The sequence below is a fragment of the Phalacrocorax carbo genome, chromosome 16 (genome assembly GCF_963921805.1).
Source record: "Phalacrocorax carbo chromosome 16, bPhaCar2.1, whole genome shotgun sequence".
NCBI classification, from domain to species: Eukaryota; Metazoa; Chordata; class Aves; order Suliformes; family Phalacrocoracidae; genus Phalacrocorax; species Phalacrocorax carbo.
Window position 1 is genome coordinate 6,658,155 of NC_087528.1, and position 20,462 is coordinate 6,678,616.

Consider the following 20,462-nt stretch of genomic DNA (forward strand, 5'->3'; position numbering starts at 1 on the left):
CACCGCATAAAAAAGGTTCCCATGGTCGCTGGGTATTATACAGCACCAGTTATGTTACTCTTGCTAAGCACATAATAAATAAGAGTAGTGCCCAATTAATCATGGAGAATGCATGCATTCATCAGCTTGTGAAACAGGGGCAAGATGTGTCTTCCTCAGCAAGCTGAGGACATGAGGGAACCAAGGTGATGAGGAAGCCAGCCTGGGGAGCCGGGGTTGAGTGCCCACCCTGGCTCCACACACACCAGCAGTGCTGAAGGTGAGGAAACCACAGATGACTGGGTTCCACATGATGGCGTTTACTGTCTCCACAGAGCGTGACCCACATCCCAGCCCCAGACACACACTGCTGATCCATAGCCGCTGGAGTAGAAGGCAAGAAGGTGCACAAGAGGAACCCCAAACCAATGAGAGAAATATTAATTGTAGAATAGCTCTTACAATATGTACAGAATATTAAATATAATATTATTAACTCTTACACTTCACAATGTCTTTCTGTCATGTTTCCTGGATTACACATTATGAGAATCTCACCAGGAGCGGCTGAGTAACAGTATTAACAAAAACGATCGCAAAAGACACCACATTTGTCTCTTGTGAGCAATAGGCGGCCACCACTAGTGACTGCCAGAGCAGAACCAGATCCTTCTGACGAAGCAAACTGAGCAAGAGCAAACGTGCGTTCATACTAGAGAAGCATCATGGGCAGTGTGGGGCAGCACCCTCCTGCTCGACCTTTGCTTTGGGGCGGTGCGTCTTTCTGCTCCCTTGGGAAAGAGTCTTGGAGACAGAAACAGCCTCTTGATTTTCCTAAACTCCCTGTGATTAGAAGTGTTGTCCCAGACCTGGGGGACCACTGAGGATGTGTGAGGAGAGACTTGAAACCCCACAGTAGAGGTCAGCATGATGAACCACATGAGCCACACAGGCAAAGCCCCATTTACAATTAGAAAGTACAAAATAATAACATCAGAAGTCACAGGCCACATGGCCAAATTACAGAATAATGACCCACATCACACGCATCGAAGAAACTCCTCCAAACTTGAACAAAAAAGCTATCTTCAGACACTGACATGACATAAGGAAAGCAACTTTCAACACTCTCGATAACAGCAGAGGTAAACTGTGGCAATGCATCAGTCTAAATTTGGAAAGGCCCAAAATACCAACGCAGATTTGTTTCGGATCTTCCCAGGTGCTGCCAGGGTGCAGTCCAAGTCATGGTTTCAAAACCCATCCCAGCACTGAGAGGCCACAAAAGGGAAGCTGGAGCTAATGCAGCTGCGCCCTGGAGCCTTTGCTCTCCTCCCACACTGCTTGCTCTTTGGGATCAGTTTTGGTCTGGGTTAAGGAATGATGCTGTGCCATACAGTACACAGCTTCTCACGAGGGGTTTACTTTATTTTCCCCAGCAATCATCTGTCTTTTAATAAACTTGCTTTAAAATTAAAAAAACCTGTTATTAATAATAAGAGGTGGACCCAAGCTGGGGACACAAACATGCCTCAGTCTTGGCATTGAAGTCTGAGTCCTACTCTGAAAAATGTCTGCAAGCTCTGCTCCAGCTGTGTTGTGTACAGTGTGCTGACACCTCATGGCCAAGCAAGTAATTCAGATAAGACACCATTTCCCAGGATATATATACACATAAATTCTCCATATGCTATAAGGCAAGAAATGAGGTTCATTTATCAAGAAGTTTTGTAATTAATAGATCTGAATATACCAAAGATAGGAAAGAAAACCAGTCCAGAAATGCTTCAGATTCTTGAATTACGAACAGATGGGTACACTAGGGTTCGTTATTCATAGCTGTGGTAGTCTGAGCTTCCTTGATACTGAAGGATGGCTCTAATGCACTTATTCAACAGCATGGCCCATATACTGAACCATATGTGGCAAACCTTGGGTCTCAGGACTGGAGAGTCCATGTCTGGGCTGCTTGTTACCCAGCTCTCCCTTCTTCTGTGGGGCTCTCCCAAGGGCAGATCACCTCCTTCGCAGAGTCCTTACAAGCTCGGTGGTGGTTGTCCTCTCCCTCTTCAGAGTCTATGGGGTAGATTCGGCTCTCCAAAGGAGCATCCATTTTTATTTGGAAGAAGCTGTGTTGTGAAATGAAAACCCATCATGCATATGGCACTTTTTGATGTGCTCTCTGAGGCAGCGAACACGCAGCACAGAGTCTGGCTGTTTTTCCACAGAGTTTTCCACTGTTCAAACCCCAAAACCTAAAGCAAAACTCCTGGGCACAAGCCCCCAGAGGTGGAAAATGAAGGAAATGTGCACTCCCACCCCTTTGAAGCCACACTGCTGTGTGGCACTGCTCCGGCACAGCCAGAGCACAGAACTAGGTGGGGAAGGAGGCCTCAGATTTGTGCTTTTGAATTTATAATGGGGACTCGTCCACTTGTTCAGCAGCAGAGGTGGCTTAAAAGAGGTTGAGGACATGTTACTCTTAGTGAGGGACATGGCCAGGATTTGGTTTCAACAGTAACAGCCTCTCCAGGCAAAAAAAAAACCAGTTTTACACATCCTGCTCTGGAATGACAAATGTCTCATGACTCTCCCTCAAGATTTCTCCTCCCTTGTTACTTCTGGGTCTCCTCTGACTTTCAAACCATTAAACCAAACCTGAACCAATGCTCGGGAACAAACACAAATAGATGAGTGGTTTTCCAAATTCAGGGATTAAAAATAAGATCAGGGGGCTTTACCCCATGAACAGGAGGTGGAAAAGCAGCAGAGAGGAACTTCCAGCATGGCCTCTGCCTGATTCTCATCATAAAACACATCCAATACAGAAAACAAGCACAAGGAGCAAAAGGGAAGAGATGCTTTTAGAGGCCTGGCCATGATTTGGGGCAGGCAGCACAAATACCAGCGGTGGGTTTTAGATGCAGTTGTGGGAAAGGCAACTGTCAGCCGGGCTCACAGCGCTGCACAGCTTCGTGGGGAGGATTCTCACGATATATGGGGTCCCTACCCAGGAGTACCCCAATGTCTCACTGTCTTTGCTGGTGCAAAGACCTCGAGCTCGTCTCCAAAGCCACTAAAATAACTGAATCGGGCAAACAACTTCTGCTAACATACATAGGGCGGCAAGGCCCCACGGCCTGTGAAGCCTCTGGACGTGGGGACAAACGCAAACATATCTTCACGCTGAGCTGGGGCTGTCTCACGCAGGCAGCCGCCACCTCCTCCAGCCTGCTCCAGCACGCAGAGGCCCAGGGACACGGGGCAGGAGGTGACATGGCTGCAGGGGGAGCAGCGGTGCAGGTGCCTGGTGTCCCCAGGGGGAGGAGAGGCCACATCCCTGGCTGCGCCATGCCGTACCCCAGCAGCCTCACGGCCCGCTGCTCCCCGCGGCCAGCGGGAAGGCGCAGCGCCGCCATTTTCTTGCCTGATGCGAGGGAGGAGCAGAGTCGGTGCCTGCTCCTGGCAGCCACCACCACACGCGGCCCCACAGCAGGCAGCCATGGGGCTGAGATGGCGACAGCTGGCTGGAGTATGAAGCACAAAGCCCACTTCAATGGACTCAGCTGATACTATTTCAACCCCAGGTTAATTACAAACCAAATTGGTCCCAGAAACGAGCCCTTCATGAAGGCGTCCAGGTGCCCACCCTGTGCTTACCTGCTCACCGCCTTGGTGTCCAGCCGGAGCCGCTGCTCCCGCCCGCCCAGCGGCTGCACCTTCCCGTGGGGCATGGCCGGGCACTTGGGCGAGAGCGTGGCAAAGACGGGCGAGGTCCAGCAGCCCCTCTTGAGGAACCGGCCGAAGGACAGGGCGGCCGCACGAGGCTTCCTGCCGCTGGAGGGGAAGGGGCCAGGGCTGGCTTCCTCGGGCTCCCGCTCCCGCTCGGTGCCTGTGGTGCTGTCTAGGGCCACGCTGATGGGCGAGGGGCAGGCGGTGCTGTGGGGCAGGGCCGGGGGGCCGGGGGAGGCAGGCAGCAGGCTGCTGAGGGGCGATGGCAGGGTGCCACTGCCAGCGTAGACAGCCAGGCAAGGGGCCGGGGAGGCGAGGTGGCACGGCTGTGGGGAGGAAAAGGAGAGGCTCAGTCGGGCCTGGAGGGGTGGCAGTCTGGTGGCTGGCCTCTGCAGGTTTTGTCAGGAGGAGAAGCCTTTTCTTCCTACGGAGAAGGGCTGGGTGCTGCCCGTGCTGCCGGGAGAGGCCGGGCTCAGCTGGGAAGCGGCCGACAGCCAAGCCTGGGCCGGTGCCCCCATCTCCTGTACCTCTGATTCCCTCCCTGCCCTTCCGCAGTGGCAGAGCAGAGGCATCATGATTTGCCCATGGAAAGCAACAGGGTCATTGCTACCGGCCTCAGCGGGTGCTGATGAATCCAGCCCCGCATCCGCTGGGATGCTGTAGGAGACACCAGCTTGTTTCATTCCTTACAACAACTACCTTCATCTCAGAGCAGTCTCCTATCCCCGAGAATGCAATCTTGGTTATAAACAGCATAACCATATCACACCCAAAGCACCAACTGTGGTGGCCAGGAAATAGGACACTGAGCTCCAAACCCTGATGACTGATAATACAAGAAGCCACATCTTGTGCTGAAGCCCCCAGCATCCCTGGCTGGTGCTGTGAAGCCTCCAGCTCAGCTAATTCAGCCCTCAGGACAAGCCTGAGCACAGATTCATCAGCAGAGGACATGCTGCATGCCGGGGTCCCCCCCGCCGTTTCCCAAGGACTCACTCCCAGCAGAAATTAAATGCAGCTCAAGTGTCCAAACAGAAGTGCTGAGAGCAGAGGCACATACAGAAAATGCATGCACGCATGGCAGAGAGATGACACAGTGAAGGATGAGCACAGTGAGACAAGGCAGAGAAGGATGAACTCAGTCCTTTTTTCATTTTCTACATTTATTTTTATTAGACAGATGAATGCATGAAAGCAACGGCCAAGAAACGAAACAACATATTGCTCTGATTTCCAATGGAAACAAACAATTTCTTGGCTGGCATAACATGAAGTTCAGTTTGTACCAGGGTGACACTTTGTACCAGGCGACCTTCCTCTTAAGGGACTGAACAGCAAGGGACCAAGGAGCAGTACGTGCTAGCTTATTCAGCCTATAAGCAGAACAGAGCCAGCTTCTGCCTGCAAGTGCAGGACTGGTGTTTCACAAGCACAGTGACTCCAGAGCATGCAGCATTAACCCATGTCAGGGGGACAGCAACACAAAGCTGAGATGATGAAAAAAAATCAGAGAAAGGAATGGATAGAGAGAACATAAAAAGCAAAGCTGCAGACAAAACAGAAGTAGAATCAGAGGGACTGATTGGAACACACAGATTTGTTATTTACTATTTACACCCTGACTTGATCACCCATGTTACTACATACTGGCCACCCCAACATGCTCAGTGCTCCATGTTATACAAACTCTGAAGAGACTGTAGAGCTCATCACATCCAAGTAGCTTTGGACCAACCCTGCCAAGTTGTTGAGTATCTTTCAGAGCTCTTATGTCAAGGTAGGCTGATGGTGCTCAGCACCCAACGCAAAAGACCCTTGTGGTTTTAAGCAGAATTTAAAAAAAAAAAAAAATAATTATAATCTGAGCCTGTTCACCCTTACAGCATTGCAAACTTTGCCATTGCTTCCACTGGGAATAAGAGCAGAGGCTTAGCAAGCAGACCTTGCCATCAGAGCAAAAGACTCATGCAACTTGGTTTCAATTCCTCTAAGGAGGTTTATCACCGTTAGGTTAACAGAGGTCATGAAAATCTTCCTAGCTCAGCTGCAGAGCGAAGGAGACTAGTTCTGCACTGATACCAGATCAGAGCACGTAGCCCTGATTCTGCCTCTGATAACACATGCAGGGAGGGCAAGAATCGCTGTTCAAAGCTGTTTGGGACACCGCCCTCGCCTGACAATCTCCCTGTTTGCGAGGGGTCAGTCTGCATGCTCCCTGGTACCTGAGGGTCCCACTCACATCCAGCTTTCTCTATCTCCCATTTCCTGTGAAATCATACCAGTAGTAAAACCAGATGAACAACATGAGCCAGACTGAAGAAGCATCCCAGACCTCAGTCCTTCCCTCCCAGTCCCTCTGCTTCCCCTAAATTCTAACAAACAAGGAAGCTTTTCTGCCCCCTCAATTCCCTTTACTGGGTTTTCAGGAATCTTCCTACTTATAATCATTGGCCTGGTCCAGACACACCAGGATCTCCCAGCAAAGCCTGGAATCTCCCCCAGCTCTTCAGCACTAACATAGTTGTTTAGATTGCCTCATTCTAAACAGCAAAAGAGACAGAGCAAATGAAAAAAACACTACTTAAAGTTGAAGTCAGCTCTTAACATCTCTGCTTTGGTTCTTCCTTGCCTCTGGACTACAAGCCAGTGACAACTGGAACTACCTCCCGTTAGGTTTTTTGTTTGTTTTGTTTTAACAAAAGAAGATAGAAGAGCAGGAAAAAGACAAGACAAGAGGTAGGAAGGATTTGATAAAAGAAACACAAAGCCATGGCTGCATCTCTCAAGTCCTCCTGCAGGATCTTGTGAGAGACAGCTCTCTACACCAACACACCTAGCTCGTTGTGCGGGGGAGTCACGGGGGAGAGCAGAGCTTCCTGCTGATCATCTCCAACATGCCAGGGGGCACTTGGGAGTGTCATTAAAATTCAAAGGATCACCCAAGCCTTCAGAAATGCTCATCCTACTGTTTTAACAAGCCTACCCGGCTCTTCTGCCTGTGACTCCATTGCACTGACTAGGAGGCGCAGGATACTTGAAGTGAGGGGTGCACTCCTTTCAGGGGGTGCCCGGGATGCACCCCCTGGGAGGGTGCACATCCTCCTGAGAGGATGGACGCCAGCACGGACGCGCTCTGAGGCGGGCCACCTTGCTGTACTCCCTGCAGGGCTATCCGCCTCTGTTCAGAGGCAGGCTGATTTGAACCCAAAGGATTGGGATGGCAGAGCTTTACTCTGCCTTGTGCCATCCCACCTCCTGGAGAAGCAGGAGGCAGGGAGAGGCAGCCAGGCTGCCCAGCCTCCATGGGGCTCAGCGCAGCCAGAAGGCATCCCCCCACTGAGGTATGCGGGGAGGGAGCTGGGGCCCTGCACCCCGAGTCTGGCACAGCCAGCAGCCTGGCTCCGGCAGCACCCCCATGCCTGACACGCCTGGTAAGTGACATCTGCTCCCGAAGACATGGCAATGTGCAGGAAGCAGGCTGCTGACAGAGCCGGCCTGGGAAACCTAAAGCAGCACTGACACCTTCAGGAAGGGGAGACGAAGCTCAACACCAGCCTCGGCTTGTCTTTTCCCTGCGCTGTGCCCTGCGGGGCTCAGAGCCTACTTGGGAGGTTCCTTCTGGAGCTGGCTCCTGCGATCCAGCTTGCTCATGACCTGCGTGATGTCCACAGCCGTGGCGGCTTCTTTGGCTTTGGCCTCTTCCTCCTGCTGCCTCAGGATGACGGGGCTGGGGCTGGAACGGAGGTGACGGCGTCCGAATGAGAAAGTGGAGCTGGGCAGAGAGTGAGAGAAAGCAGCAGGGTATTACTGAAAAGTAGAAGGGCACCAAAAAACTCACCCCTGGTAAGCAAACTTACCAGGCGGGCAAGCTCAGACACAGAGACGGATGTGCCACTGTCACCCGCACAACAATAAGGAAGCACAAATGCAGACGAGGTGGTTTAAAGCAGGACTTGGTGACTCAGTGTCACCCATCAGCTACAGAACTGCTAAAAGCATAAAGGCAGTCCTGTTCCTGATCCTCATGAGGGATTCCAGGGCCAGGAGATGACCAGTACATTACTGCTTTTCTTGTAAGCATTTGCACATAACTAACATTCAATGTGAACCCAAACAACTACCATCAGTGGAATTTTTAAGTGTCCTCAGTAAGATCAAGATAGGGACCAGTTTGGGTGTTTCTGGTGTCTGTGGTACCCCAAAAACCACTCGCTAGCTGCTTCAGCAAGGCCGTTACCAGCAGCAGTGGAAACAAGTGTTAAGCCACCTCTGGATGAGGTACGTGCTTACGCAGGATGCGGAGTATTATGCCTCCAGATCAGGCACTGACAAACACGAAGGTAGTCACCAGTGGTCAACCAGGATCTGCCAGCGACCTTGTGATGTGTGGCTCAGGGAAAAACTAACCAAACCCTAGGCAAATCAGCAGGAGGGTTTTTTCCACTGGCTTGAAATGGGCTTTAGATAAAATGATATCGTGAAAGTCCATGATTCCTCTTTCTTGCTTGCTAGGTTGATGAGTGGAAGAGGAACAGAGAACGAAGCACAAAACCCAGTCTAGCTCTGACACTGCATGCTCAGCTTTAAGAAGTAACTGCAGTTCAAATGGCCTAAATTTGCTACACAACCTTCATCTTGGTCTGGAAAAAGCCATTTCAATCCTCCTCCTTCTAAGGCCATCTACCTTGTGCCAGCAGTCACTCACAGGCAAGATGCTGTTTGCTCCCATGTGGCTGCCTGTCACCTTCACTTTGCAGGGGTAAGTGGCTTCGTCCAGGCAGAGCTGAGCAGAACCCATGGAGGACCCTGCAGTGGCTCTGTGTCATCTCTGGCAGACAATGTTTTGTGGGTGGGAGTTTTCCCATGCCCAGTACACAGTGATCTCTTCTTCCACGAAAGGAGCCACGATTAATTCATCACAGCCTTTCTGAACAGAGGCAACAGACAAGGCAGCCAAGCAATCATCAGGTCAATTCTGACTGCACACAAGCCACTTCCAAAGGGCTCACAAATAAACAGTAATATCAGTCTCAAAGCGAGGCATCTTCTTAGTGAAAAGAATTTTTTTAATTAAGCAAACATCTAAATCATAGTAATTTTGCTGCAACTCAGGCTTTTTCTACCCTTGCTACAACAAGAAAGACAAAACCCACAATTACATCCAGTTTCACTTGCCTTTTTTTGACAGCCTCTTGTGGCACAACAGCCTTGGCCAGCATTTCCTTGTATATTGGAGACTTTAAATAGCGGCCATAGGAGTCCTACTAGGAGAAAAAAAGAGAAGCTGGTAGTTATGGGCTGCAAACACCCTTATTAAAATCACCACCAAACACAGCTGTTCAGGAGCCAGGGAGGCTGGGAACTGGGTAATCTCCCCCAGCAGCCCAAGGGACTTTAGCTACATTTGCCTGAAAGATGCATTTAAACCAATACCCTTTCATCTTGGTATAAAATTCCCAGGATTTTCCATCTCACAATAAAGCTTCCCAGGTAAGATCCAGACCAAAAGGTCTGAACTGAGCTTAGCCCAGGCCAGTGGTGCCTCACAGTCATTGCAGGGTGAAGTGCTCACGTTTCAGGAGCCGAACATTTCAGCAACTGGTGAAAATCAGTATAGTTCTGCTGCTTTCAGTGTCAATGTGCATTAGCTGCTGCTCTGGTCCATAATGCTCCTTCCTTCCACATGAATTTTGTATTGCTCATGAGGAGGAGTCACCATGATCTAATGAAAGCCATGGTCCCTATCTTGATCTGTCTATATGCTGACATTGGCCCACAGTCTGCTGCATCAGTCAGACCTAAAAAAGGGTGTCCATCAACATAACTGCAGAAAAATGGGTGAAAAGGCTCAGTAACTTGAGAAGGGCCGTGTCTGGTTATGCTTTTGGTACAAAATTCACGGAGTTCTATCACAATTCCTATTCCCTTTCCCATCCACTGCCGAAATCCAGTTGGATACAAGCATCCCACCATAGGGATACCTGATGTGGCACACAAAGGGGTACTAACTGAGTGAAGTTAAAGAATTTGCTCAAGCTTTGAATGAGCTGGTGACCAAGCTGGTATTAAAGCAGGACTTCCAGCAGACACCTGATCTCTACCACCCTGGGGACATGCTGCCTTAGAGGGAAGAAGCAGCAGCAAAATACAAGGGCCTCAACCAGTGCTTGCTGAAGTCAGCAAATCTGAGGGATTTTCAAACAGAGGCCACTTGAAAGTGACAGCTGATAGCACACAAAAGCATGGAAAGGCCCAGAGGACTGGAATTCCCCTAAGGCTTTGTAAACAAATAACAAACCTTTTTCATCAGCATGTAAATGTGGGTCTGAGCAGCATCTAAAACATAACGATGAGGGTGCTTGAGGCCTTTAACTGTGATGCCCATTGTTGTGCCATCAATGTTAATCCAGCGCCTTGCCCCTGGAGCCAGGAACAGCCTGCAAGGAGGAGGAATCAACAGTGCCATTAACAGCTGGAGAACTCCTGGAGATTCCTGTCTATGCATGAAAGGAAAAGTCCCTTCAGCTCCCCACAACAATTTGCTGTCCTGATCTTGGGTCAGTCAATCTCCTCTTCAACAGTATGACATGCCCTCTTACACTGTTAACACACAATATAAACCAAATTTTACCCCACTGGAAGCAAAAAAGGTCTTCACTTTCCTCGTGACAGCCCCAAGATCTTTGCTATTCTATTTACATTACACACTAAGACCTATATGTAATACAGGAGAACAGAAAGGAAAAGTAACTATATAACAAAACAATACTTATGCTTTCATCTTCAAAAGTTTCTTTCCTACATGGGGACATAGGACAGCCACATCTGATGACAGCTTACAAAGGAAAGTCTTAGGAATAAATCATTTGGAGAATGACAATATGTGGAAGAAGGTGATAGGGCTCACGTACAAAGAGTTTAAGAACGTAAAATTATCACACTCACTTGTAAATTTCTTCTGCTTTTTCTTTGACCTTGGATTGGTCTCCATACTTGAGGTCCTCACAGGCTTCCCAGAAACTCAGATTCTCTCCTGTGTAACAACGACACAGTCAGCAGAGAGCGAGACTGAGGAAAACACAGTCCCATTTATGAACTCCTAACATGAATTTGTTTGACTCGATATGTGCTGGCCCCAATTCAGTCTCTCCAATTTTTACAGCCACTTTGAAAATCCCCTTGGGACTGAAGGAGGAAAACAGCTTTCCCCTGCCCTCTGCTCAGGGACAAACGACACCTGTAAGAGCTTGTGAATCCGGCTAGTTTCAGCTTGCCTGGGAGCAGTGCCCCTGCACAGGGAGTGCCCTGGGCTGTACTTTGTGTCCTGTGCCACTAGATGGTATTGCACGCACTGGCTGCACAGCCATTGCCTCCAAAGTCACTTCTACCGCCTTTACTTTGCAACTTTATCATTGTCTCAGCTCACAGCACCTACTGCAAAGCCGCGGATTTCCACCACTGCTCTGTCTCGGCTGTGTAGTGGCCTGCTGTGTGGCCTGGGCATGGACAAAGAGACAGAGACACAGCAGACCCACCGCTGAACTCCTTCTTCAGGAAGAGCTGGAAGTTCTGCCGACCTTTCGGGTCTCGTATCAGCTCACTGAAATTGAAGGCCCATCGCTCCACTCGCATTCTGGTGGGGATTTCCACCCTGCACAGGTTGAAAACAAAGCACTGCCAGTTTTATGTGGCCCATCTAATTGGCAGATTAATTAAAACCAAAATGCCCTTTGCTGGAATGCCAAGAGACTTCTCAGTGCTCTCGGTTTTCCAGAATGCTGTAATGAGCTCCTGAAGTCAGCCCACTAAGTAAGCCATAATTAAACAACTTGGTACACAGTGGGATGAGGGTTTATCTCAGATTTATGCTGCTCTCACAATGACAGCCCAGCTTTGCCAGACGTTTGATTCAATCCCTTTCTGGAGGAGGCAATGGTTGTTGCCGAAAGCTTTGCTTCTCATAAAGGCATTCTGTGAAGGTATCCTTTGGGATATGTCTAATGGGATATTATCAGTCTAACAGGATTGCTGGTCTCAGATGAGAACCAATAGCATGTTGTATGCTTCAAGCCCAGAGATGCCGCTGTATAATTAGGAAATACTCACTGAATGGAAAACCAAGGGAGACTCAGAGAAGGGACGGACCACCAGTATGTGCCTCCAACCCAAACTCTCTCCTAAGAAAGCAGCCCAAGGTGTGTGCAAAGACCAAGGGCCAGTTGTTGAACCCCAAATTGCTACACCATTGGCAGCATCTAATTTAGCAAGGTTAACGCTAAACCACGTGCTATACCTGAGCATAACCAGCCATATTCCATTCCTGTGCTAGTAAAAGTGGACTTCACTCATCCAAGGAGAGGATTAGACCCACTTAGCAGGGGCTGAGTGCATAGTTCCATCATCAGCTTAGGAATTTCTGTAATGTTAAGGAAGGCTCCACTTGAAGAAGATCATGCTGGAAGTTCAGCATGGAATATTCCCATGAGACGGTTTCTTTAGAGTGGCCAAGCTATGTCAGAAAGGGAACGCTTCCCTGCTCATGACAAGAGATCAGATATCATAATGAAATCAATGGTTCCCTTTTCTGATTTCTATCAGCATAAAGATCAGTGTAAAGCACAATCTGGCAAGAGAATATAAATACATACAGTTTTGCATTGAGATCCCAGAACTCTGGGTCATCTGTTATCCAGGGGTTGCTGGGGAGACATCCAGACAGGATAGGGTCATTGGAGAGGAACTGCTCAGAGTACTTCACAAGCCTGCAAGTAAATCCCACAAAATAAAAATATTAATTTGCAAGCAGAATTGCAGCCAGCACCATTACAACCAAATAAATGGTTGCACAGACTATGGATATCCTCAGAGGTGCAGCTCCATCAGCACAGGGATCTGGAATGTGGCCCCTGCCTTACTAGAAAAACTGATTCATTAGCACAGTTAACCTTTTCCATTTCCCAAACAGTAATCTCCCAGTTGTTTTTCAAAGCAGTGATTTTGCCAGCTCGAGTGTTGGGAGATACAAGACTCCCTTCCATCACCTCCTTTTGCTGCTGCATTTCAACAAAGCGGGACTAAGCTCCCAAATGGTTTCTGTCTCCTTCTCCAGCCAACTGACTAAGGCCTGGTCCTGCACTGTTTTGTGCCACACAAACAGAAAAGTGCCAGAGAAGAGGAAAGCAAGCACTGTATTTGCTCAGGGTGGGTTCTCCACAGCCTTCCCATGGGGTGTGGGAGAGCACAGGGAGCTCCGGGAGAGGCAAGGGAGTGCCAAGGGCACATCCCAGCTTCTCCTTTCCTCTGCTCACCTACCGCGTGGCTCATTCCTCTGCAAATAAGTTTGAGGGCTCAGCACAAAGCAAAAATATCTCTGTCCTAGCAGGAACCAGACAAACAGTTCTCCTACCTTCTAAGTTGGCCAGACTTGTAATTACAACCGATTTCACTAATGTCCTGGAATTTTAGCTTTCTCCTCCCTTTTTCATTCTTGAAAAAAAAATAATCTGGTTTCTTTGTTTAAAATTCCTTCCAGGCCAAACTGCTTTCATGTGCTCAAAGCTAGGGGTGCACTGTCCAAGGGTCCGTGGCTAACAGGCACCTTGGCATAGATCCTGCAATTATACAATGCTACTGCACAAAGCATACCGCAGGTTTGGCACAGAGGTACTTGATCCTATCTTCTCACTGGAAATGCTAAGGCATTCAGCACCTGCATAAATCACTCCAATCCATATATTCTAACCAAGCTACAAATCTAAACCTGTCAACTCAGGCAACATTACTCTGTCTTTTTAATGATTAGTGCTTTGCAGCTCCTCCTAAATCAATGCAATGCTCTGATGCATGCACAGCACCTAGTTGCTGCTCTTATCCTCAATAATTTGATTTGGATCCAATCCTGCAGCTGAGATGAAGATCCAAATTTCCTGAAGATTTTTTGATCTAGCTGATAGGCATTGTCCATCAGAAGACTATGACTAATGTGTAAAAAGCTCCATTGCCAAACAGTTAAGCACCATAAAATTCCTGGAAGGTAGTCAGGTGTCCCCAGCTCCAGCTCACAGTTTGGAAAATTGAGGCAGGAGAGTTTTGAGTGACCTGGGAGTCAGTGACAGATGAAATGAGCAGAACTGCTGGTGCCTTGCAAGCTGTGGTTCTCAGAATGCAGCACTGCTTCCCAGACTCTTCCTCCCATTTCATTCACCCACGACTGTCTTCTCCCAGGGAACAGGCCTGAGCACCTTGTTTATCTGAGATTTGATATGAATCCCTGGGTGGCAATGACTATGCAGAACAGACTGGTGGTGTGGACCGCACCTCTAGGCAACTGGCCAGCACATAACATTCCAGGTAAGAAATGCCTGTGGCAAATGCACTAATGGCTAATGCTAGAACTGGAGCTCTGCACTTAATTGGCTTCATTAAGAATCTGATCAGGAAACACTCCCACTGAGAAGAGAAATTGCTAATTAATTGCTTGGCCATTCATGGAAAAGCGTGTGTTACTTCATAGCAGAGAATAACCAGAGACTTCCCCACCTCTGCTGCCTTCTGCTGCACATCACCATACAAGCAAGATCACTCACCGGGCTGAACCCAGCCCAGCGGGCTGGGGACCAGGGACAGGAGGGTCAGTCTGTTTCTGCTGCTCACTCATCCTGCACAGGAACAGGCGCAGGATGGACACACTGCTGCATCCTCGCAAGCCAGCCTCCACACAGCTGCTTTTCCAGACTGCAGAGCTGTGCTGGGTCCCAAGCACCACAGTCCAGTCCTGACCGGGCTGAACATCTCTTGATTTCAGAGGGAATCTCAACCGGGAGGCTGGTGCTGCTCTACAGACATTCATAGCAAAGCTCCCCTCAGCTCCGAGGAAGACTCATCACGACTGGGACTCTGACCCCTCCTCTGCCTTATGCCTCCAGGCCCAGGCAAAACAGCCCAGACAGCACAAACAGCCCTGCGTGTGGCCACCACATCGATTCCTCTGAGTCACCAGCTGCCTGAGCTGATAGCTTAATCATTTCATTAGGACATGAGCGCTGAAGACTAATTAATATGCGGACAGAAGGAAATCAGGACTTACCCTCCAAGAGAGACAGAAGATTTTACTCTGGATTTCATGATGGCCTGCTGATAGTACATGATCTGAGAGGGATCAGACACATCCATGGTTAGGAGCATGGAGATGTGAAGACAAGGCCATCTCTCTCTGAACCTCAAACATGCCCCCTCCCAGGCAGTAAGGCTAATTACAACAGTGACTGCTTCTTCCTTAATTATTGGATGTCCAAGGAATCGGAGAATCCCTAAACTGTCTTAGTAAAATGGTTGTTTTCACTGAGCTTATTGCAAATGTCAGAAGAGCATTTTGCAATGTGCAAGTAATTAAAAAGCACTCCCCATGCTATATAAAAATTGGATAGCTACCATTCTAGGCACCTACAAATGCTCTGGATGATTTAGCATGTAATTGTCATTGATCCTTGGCTGTCTCTACGATGGTGCCACTGGATGTATCTCCTATGATTTACCCACCACTAATTTTGATCTATTGAATTTTAGCCCCAGTGTCCGTCCGTGCTTGAGCCTTCCCATCACTGGGAGAGCTGCTGGCCGCCTGCAGTGTTAGGTGCAGAGGCAGGAAATGTCCTGAAAGCACACTGACCAAAAGCTCCATGGGGCAGAGACTCTGCCAGCCAAACCCAGGCATTTCTAATGACAGCTCGTCCCCTGCACAGGGGCCTTTGAGCCCCCGTGCAACACTGATGTAAGCATGATGTTCTAGGATGAACACTTAGAAGCGAGGGAAGGATCACCTACCTCTCTCCTATAAACATCCATAGTCTTTTTCTGTAAATAAAGAAACAAAAATCATTAAATTGGGATGGGTGCTTTCACTTGCCTTTTTTGAGACATGAAAACACCGTTGCAGGGCTGCCATTGTGCAGTGCTCTCCAATTAATTCTCATTACAATTAAAATCAAACACTGCACCTCAGCTAATCAGGGTATCATCAAAGCTAAGAGCATCCACACACCATAAATTGTTCCATTAGCTGTATTTACTGTTTAGCATTGCTTCTTCCATCACAGGCTGCCTGTATGCCTTCAATTAAGGGGTTATTCTAATGGAACTAAAATAGATTCGTTTACAAGACACAGATTAGATCATTCAATATTAGCTAAAGGAGACAGGAAGCAACACATTGCAAAATATAAACACCACAATTAAAAGCCTCAGACGCAGTATCTGCTGTGCAAAGGGTGCTTACGTTGTGATTTGAATATCTCAGACTATGTTACATGTCATCCACAAATGAGCAAGCAGTTGAAGGCAAGAAATTAACTGCAGGGTGTTTATTCTCACAGCTTCCTTTGAAGCACTGTTACTTTGTGTGCAATAAACTTGAGGAGGGAGAAGGAAAGACAGGCTAAGTCAGGGAAGCTCCCAGCAATCCTTTAAAGGCTTATGCAGTGTTTCAGTTCTTCACCTCCCATTTTAGCCAACAAGACCTGCATCCCAGAACTATTCTGTCTAACTAACCCTGTGGCAGACGTGGGTCTCAGAGTGTCTTGGTGAAGTGCAGCGTGCGAGTGATGAGGGATGAAGCATCTGGTATCAAATGCCACAGGCAGCCTGCTTCTCCCATTTTGTCACCAGAGAACCTGCACCCTGAGCTGCCCCTATTCTGGGGAAGGCAAGATGCTCACCCTGGGCTGCTTTGTGAGGGGACCATTGTGGGGACACTGGTGCAGATCTGCTTTTGCATTTTAACCATCGTCACTAGTCCTGCTCAGGAGGGAGAAACCTGTCTCTATATGGAACTAAAATATACACATATTTTGCTGAAACTTGTTTGGTTTTGAGACAGCACACTCACCATTTCAACAGCAGGAGCCAGATATGCAGCAGATCAGCCAATCTGTACAGCACTACCGTGACGCCAGCCCATCTGACCCTAACATGAACCTAGCCTGGCCAGTGTAGTACTAACAGAAATCCTCACTGTGGCATCTCGAGGGAAGGAAGCTTTTTCTGCTTGAAGTACCACAACCAGCTCTGAGTGACTGCAGTGCACATAATCTCAGCAGGGACAAACAGGAAAGCAACCAGTAGCTGCACCAGCAGCGATGCTCTGCTGGCCGCACACGAGGAACTGCATGCGAGGGCTGACACATCACGGGGAGGAAAAAGCTCTCAGACAATGGCATCATTGGTCACAGGGCTGTACAGCCTCCCTTGCTGATTCAAAGGCTCCTGGGATATCTTATAAATGGTTGAGAATGCATGGACTAAGGAACAGCTTTTCAGCCTTCTCTGCTCTTAGCTGCATCCTTGATGCCAGGCCAGCTTCAGTGTAGACACCATTTCTTCCCCCCATTTCTACAGTGTCATCGTTGTTTCAGATAGACTGTAGAAATGGAAGGCAAAAAAAAGTTACCTGCTTGGGCAGAGAAATTCACTGCATTTACTGTCCTAGAAGTGTCCTCTTTAGAGAACTTTGTTTCTGTTTCAGGCCAGCTATTTCCTGCATGATAGAAGTTCACTATCTCCTTGGGGAACCCGAGATACAAACCAGGCCCCATCAGATTTACAAGTGCCAGCTGAACTGTTCCATTTGATGGAACTTAAGCATAGCTAGGACATTTACGTTAGGAAAATCAACACATTAAAATCATTAGATTGTTTAAAAAGGCCCCTCATTTCTTCCTCTGATTTGTCAAGTGGGTGCCTCGGGCAGGCCTGGTGCAGCAGGGCGAGGAGAGGTGGATGCTGGCATAGTGGCTTGAAGGCAGCTCACACGGTAGTAAAGTTGTGTTATCTTCTACAGGGGTCTTAGAGGCAGACAGCACACCACACACACGAGACAAACAGCTGGTGGGAAAGGAAAAGAACACAAGAAGTTAAAATGTTATATAGAGCAAGAAAGGCATGAATTAAAATGCCATCACAACAGAAAAATTATATGTGGGAGAGAGTAAAAATCAAAGCTAATGCCATGTCTACAAACAAGGAAAGATTTTTTAAAAAAAAAAAAGTGCATCCTACACCAAGGATCCCCTCCTGCCTGAGTGGGTACATCAGCCCTCCGGACAGCTGGTTCTGGGAAAACCAGGGGGGGCTTTGGTGGGGTGCTCTGGCGTGGGGAGGTGATTTGCCAAGGCTCACACAGAAAGGAGGCTATGGCATGAGAAGGGATGAGCATGACCAAGTAGTAACACCCACTGAACTGGAGCAGAATTAAAGAGGAGCTCGGGGCTGAACACCCTACTGACGGCTGCAGGTGCTAGCTGTGCTCAGCCCTTTCCAGTTCTCAAATCCACAGTAACTGGGAAGGATCTCAGCTATTTCACCCCAGAGCTACACACCATTTCATTTCCCTTTCTCCCACAGTGCTCCCATGACTAGTTTCCAGCTTCACTGCTAGTAAAAGGGACCCTGAATACTCTCCGTTTCCTACTGGCAGTTGTTCCCACCATATGACCCGTCCTTACCCCCTGCTACTGACAGCAGCAATGCCCAAGTGCCCTGTAGCACCCACCCACCCGCCCTCATTTGGAAGGAAATAATATTTGGAACAAAAGAGTAATTTCTTATAATGAGATTAATTTTGCAATGCCCTTAACGAGTGACTTATTGCAATTACCGTGGATAAGCTCCCCAGCCCTGCAGGCTTCAAATCAAAACGGCAATTAGCAAAAGACCTCAGTCTGTCTCAGGCGAGTGCCGCGTGCTGGTAAACATCCTCCTCCCCGAGACACAGAGCAGCACTTGGACACCCTGCACAGCCTTGTCACACCCCGCTGCCACCAGCTGAGCACTCCTCATGCACGCAGGCAGTGGCTGCAAATCTCAGCTGGGAGCCAGCCAGGACGTGCTCAAGAGCCCTGTGTCTGGAGCTGATCCACATGGCTGAAGCCACGAGCTCCTCCAAGAGCTGGGACATCTGCTAATGTCCAGCTAGCCATTTGCACAGACCTCCTCTGCTCTCAGTGTGGGTCTTCCTGACCACATTGTGGAGATAATGGTCATTATGTTTTTGCCTGTCTGGCCACCGTTCAGTGTTTAGAGGCCATAAACAGCTGGACCCAGATGGAGCTTGAAGAACAAGCACCGGCCACTGTTATCCAGAGCTCATTTTGTACCAGGGCACCGCAAATCACACCCACACTCTGCCCTGAACGCCGCAGCGCACTCTGTCCATGCACACAGCTCAGCAACCTGCGAGGATGACCACAGGGATCCTGTGCAGCGCGCCAGCCGCCGAGCACGGGGCACTGCCGGCACAGCTCGGCCTCCCTCCAGAGCTCACTTATTGCAAAGACCTGTGGGCACTGCCTGACACTGCACTGGCAAAGAGCACTCCAGCATGCAGACAGCTGTTTCTGCACACATGAACACCTCTTCTTGGGTGCAGATGTGGGTGCAGATGTGGGCCTTTCCCTACGCGTACCCAGCTGAGAGCCCTAAACACCAGAGGCAAATTGTAAGCCTAGCATAAGATCCTCTCAACATGCATCTCCACTGTGCTGGTGCTTCCAGCCAACAGCTGGAAATCAGATCTGTAACAGTCCATATGCCCAGTTTCATTCAAATTGCCAGCTTTCCCTTATCTTGTTTATCTGCTTCTGACCCTGTTATTTCAAAAGACATGATGGATGCAGCAGAAGTTAGGCATTTATCAGACAGCCAAACCGACAGAGACTTATGAAATTAAAGACCAGCAATGACTACAGAATCATAGAATGTCCTGAGTTGGAAGGATCATTGAGTCCAACTCCTGTCCCTGCACAGGACAACCCCAAATTCACACCACGCCTCTGAGGGCCTTGTCCAAGTGCTTCTTGAATATCCCCAGGCTGGTGCTGTGATGCCTCCCTGGGGAGCCTGTTCCAGGGCTCCACCACCCTCTGGGGGAAGAACCTTTTCCTAATCCCAGCCTAACCCTCCCCTGGCACATCTCCCTGCCATTCCCTCGGGTCCTGGCATTGGTCACCAGAGAGGAGAGATTAGTGCCTGCCCTCGTGAGGGAGCTGCAGACCACCATGAGGGCAGCCCTCAGCCTCCTCTGCTCCAGGCTGAACAAACCAAGTGCCTTTAGCTGCTCTCTGATGATCCGTGGCTGACTTGCTGCGTGCAACAAGCCAGGGCATTTCACTCAGTAGTCCCTGAATCTAGCGCAGTGATTTTTGGCTAAGCTAAAGTGCGTTTCAGAAAGGCTCTGGTTACAGAAGAAGGCAAAAGCTGAGTGTGCACCTGCAGGCAGGCAGCAGGCTCTGGCAGTTGCCTGGTAACTCTCTAAGCAGTGAGGCTCTATCAGGAGCCTGAGACCTGGGTAACAAAAGGCTAAAGCATCCCTTAATTAGCTGTTCAATGGATGGCTACTTCTGCCTTATTCCTCCTGCCCAGCTACAACTCCTAACTCATTATAACCGAGAGGGTCGCTCATGGGTCAGTAGCAAAAGTCCCTTTCAAAGGAGTGTGATGTTTGGCTGAGCACCTGTTTATCCCCAGAGGACTCTATCAATTAGGGAGAGAGCAGCCCACCAAAGGGTCTGAGGCAAGTGAAACGTTCATGCCAATATCAGCTTCAAAGAAGTCATTCGGATGTCATAAATTAATTATCACCAGAAATATTTTCTTCCTCAGCTATCAAGATAAAAGAAAACTAATGGGCCAACAAAGTGAAGCTAGATTGAGCAGGAACCAAATCAAACCAGAAATCACATCAAAACAGAAATCAAATA

General features: G+C 48.8%; 1 protein-coding gene across 1 annotated transcript in view; it reads right to left on the reverse strand.

Moving 5' to 3' along the window:
- Positions 1-440: 440 nt before the first annotated feature.
- RGS9 (regulator of G protein signaling 9) overlaps positions 441-20,462 on the reverse strand; it is a 35,958-nt gene continuing 15,936 nt past the window's right edge. Inside the window, exons 10-19 of the mRNA XM_064466961.1 lie at positions 15,535-15,564; positions 14,798-14,859; positions 12,360-12,473; positions 11,247-11,362; positions 10,657-10,744; positions 10,010-10,148; positions 8,887-8,972; positions 7,366-7,483; positions 3,640-4,037; positions 441-2,108 (exon numbers count right to left, since the gene is read on the reverse strand). Coding sequence (XP_064323031.1) covers positions 1,952-2,108; positions 3,640-4,037; positions 7,366-7,483; positions 8,887-8,972; positions 10,010-10,148; positions 10,657-10,744; positions 11,247-11,362; positions 12,360-12,473; positions 14,798-14,859; positions 15,535-15,564 — 1,308 coding nt within the window. The 3' untranslated portion in view covers positions 441-1,951. The remainder of the gene's footprint in view (positions 2,109-3,639; positions 4,038-7,365; positions 7,484-8,886; positions 8,973-10,009; positions 10,149-10,656; positions 10,745-11,246; positions 11,363-12,359; positions 12,474-14,797; positions 14,860-15,534; positions 15,565-20,462) is intronic.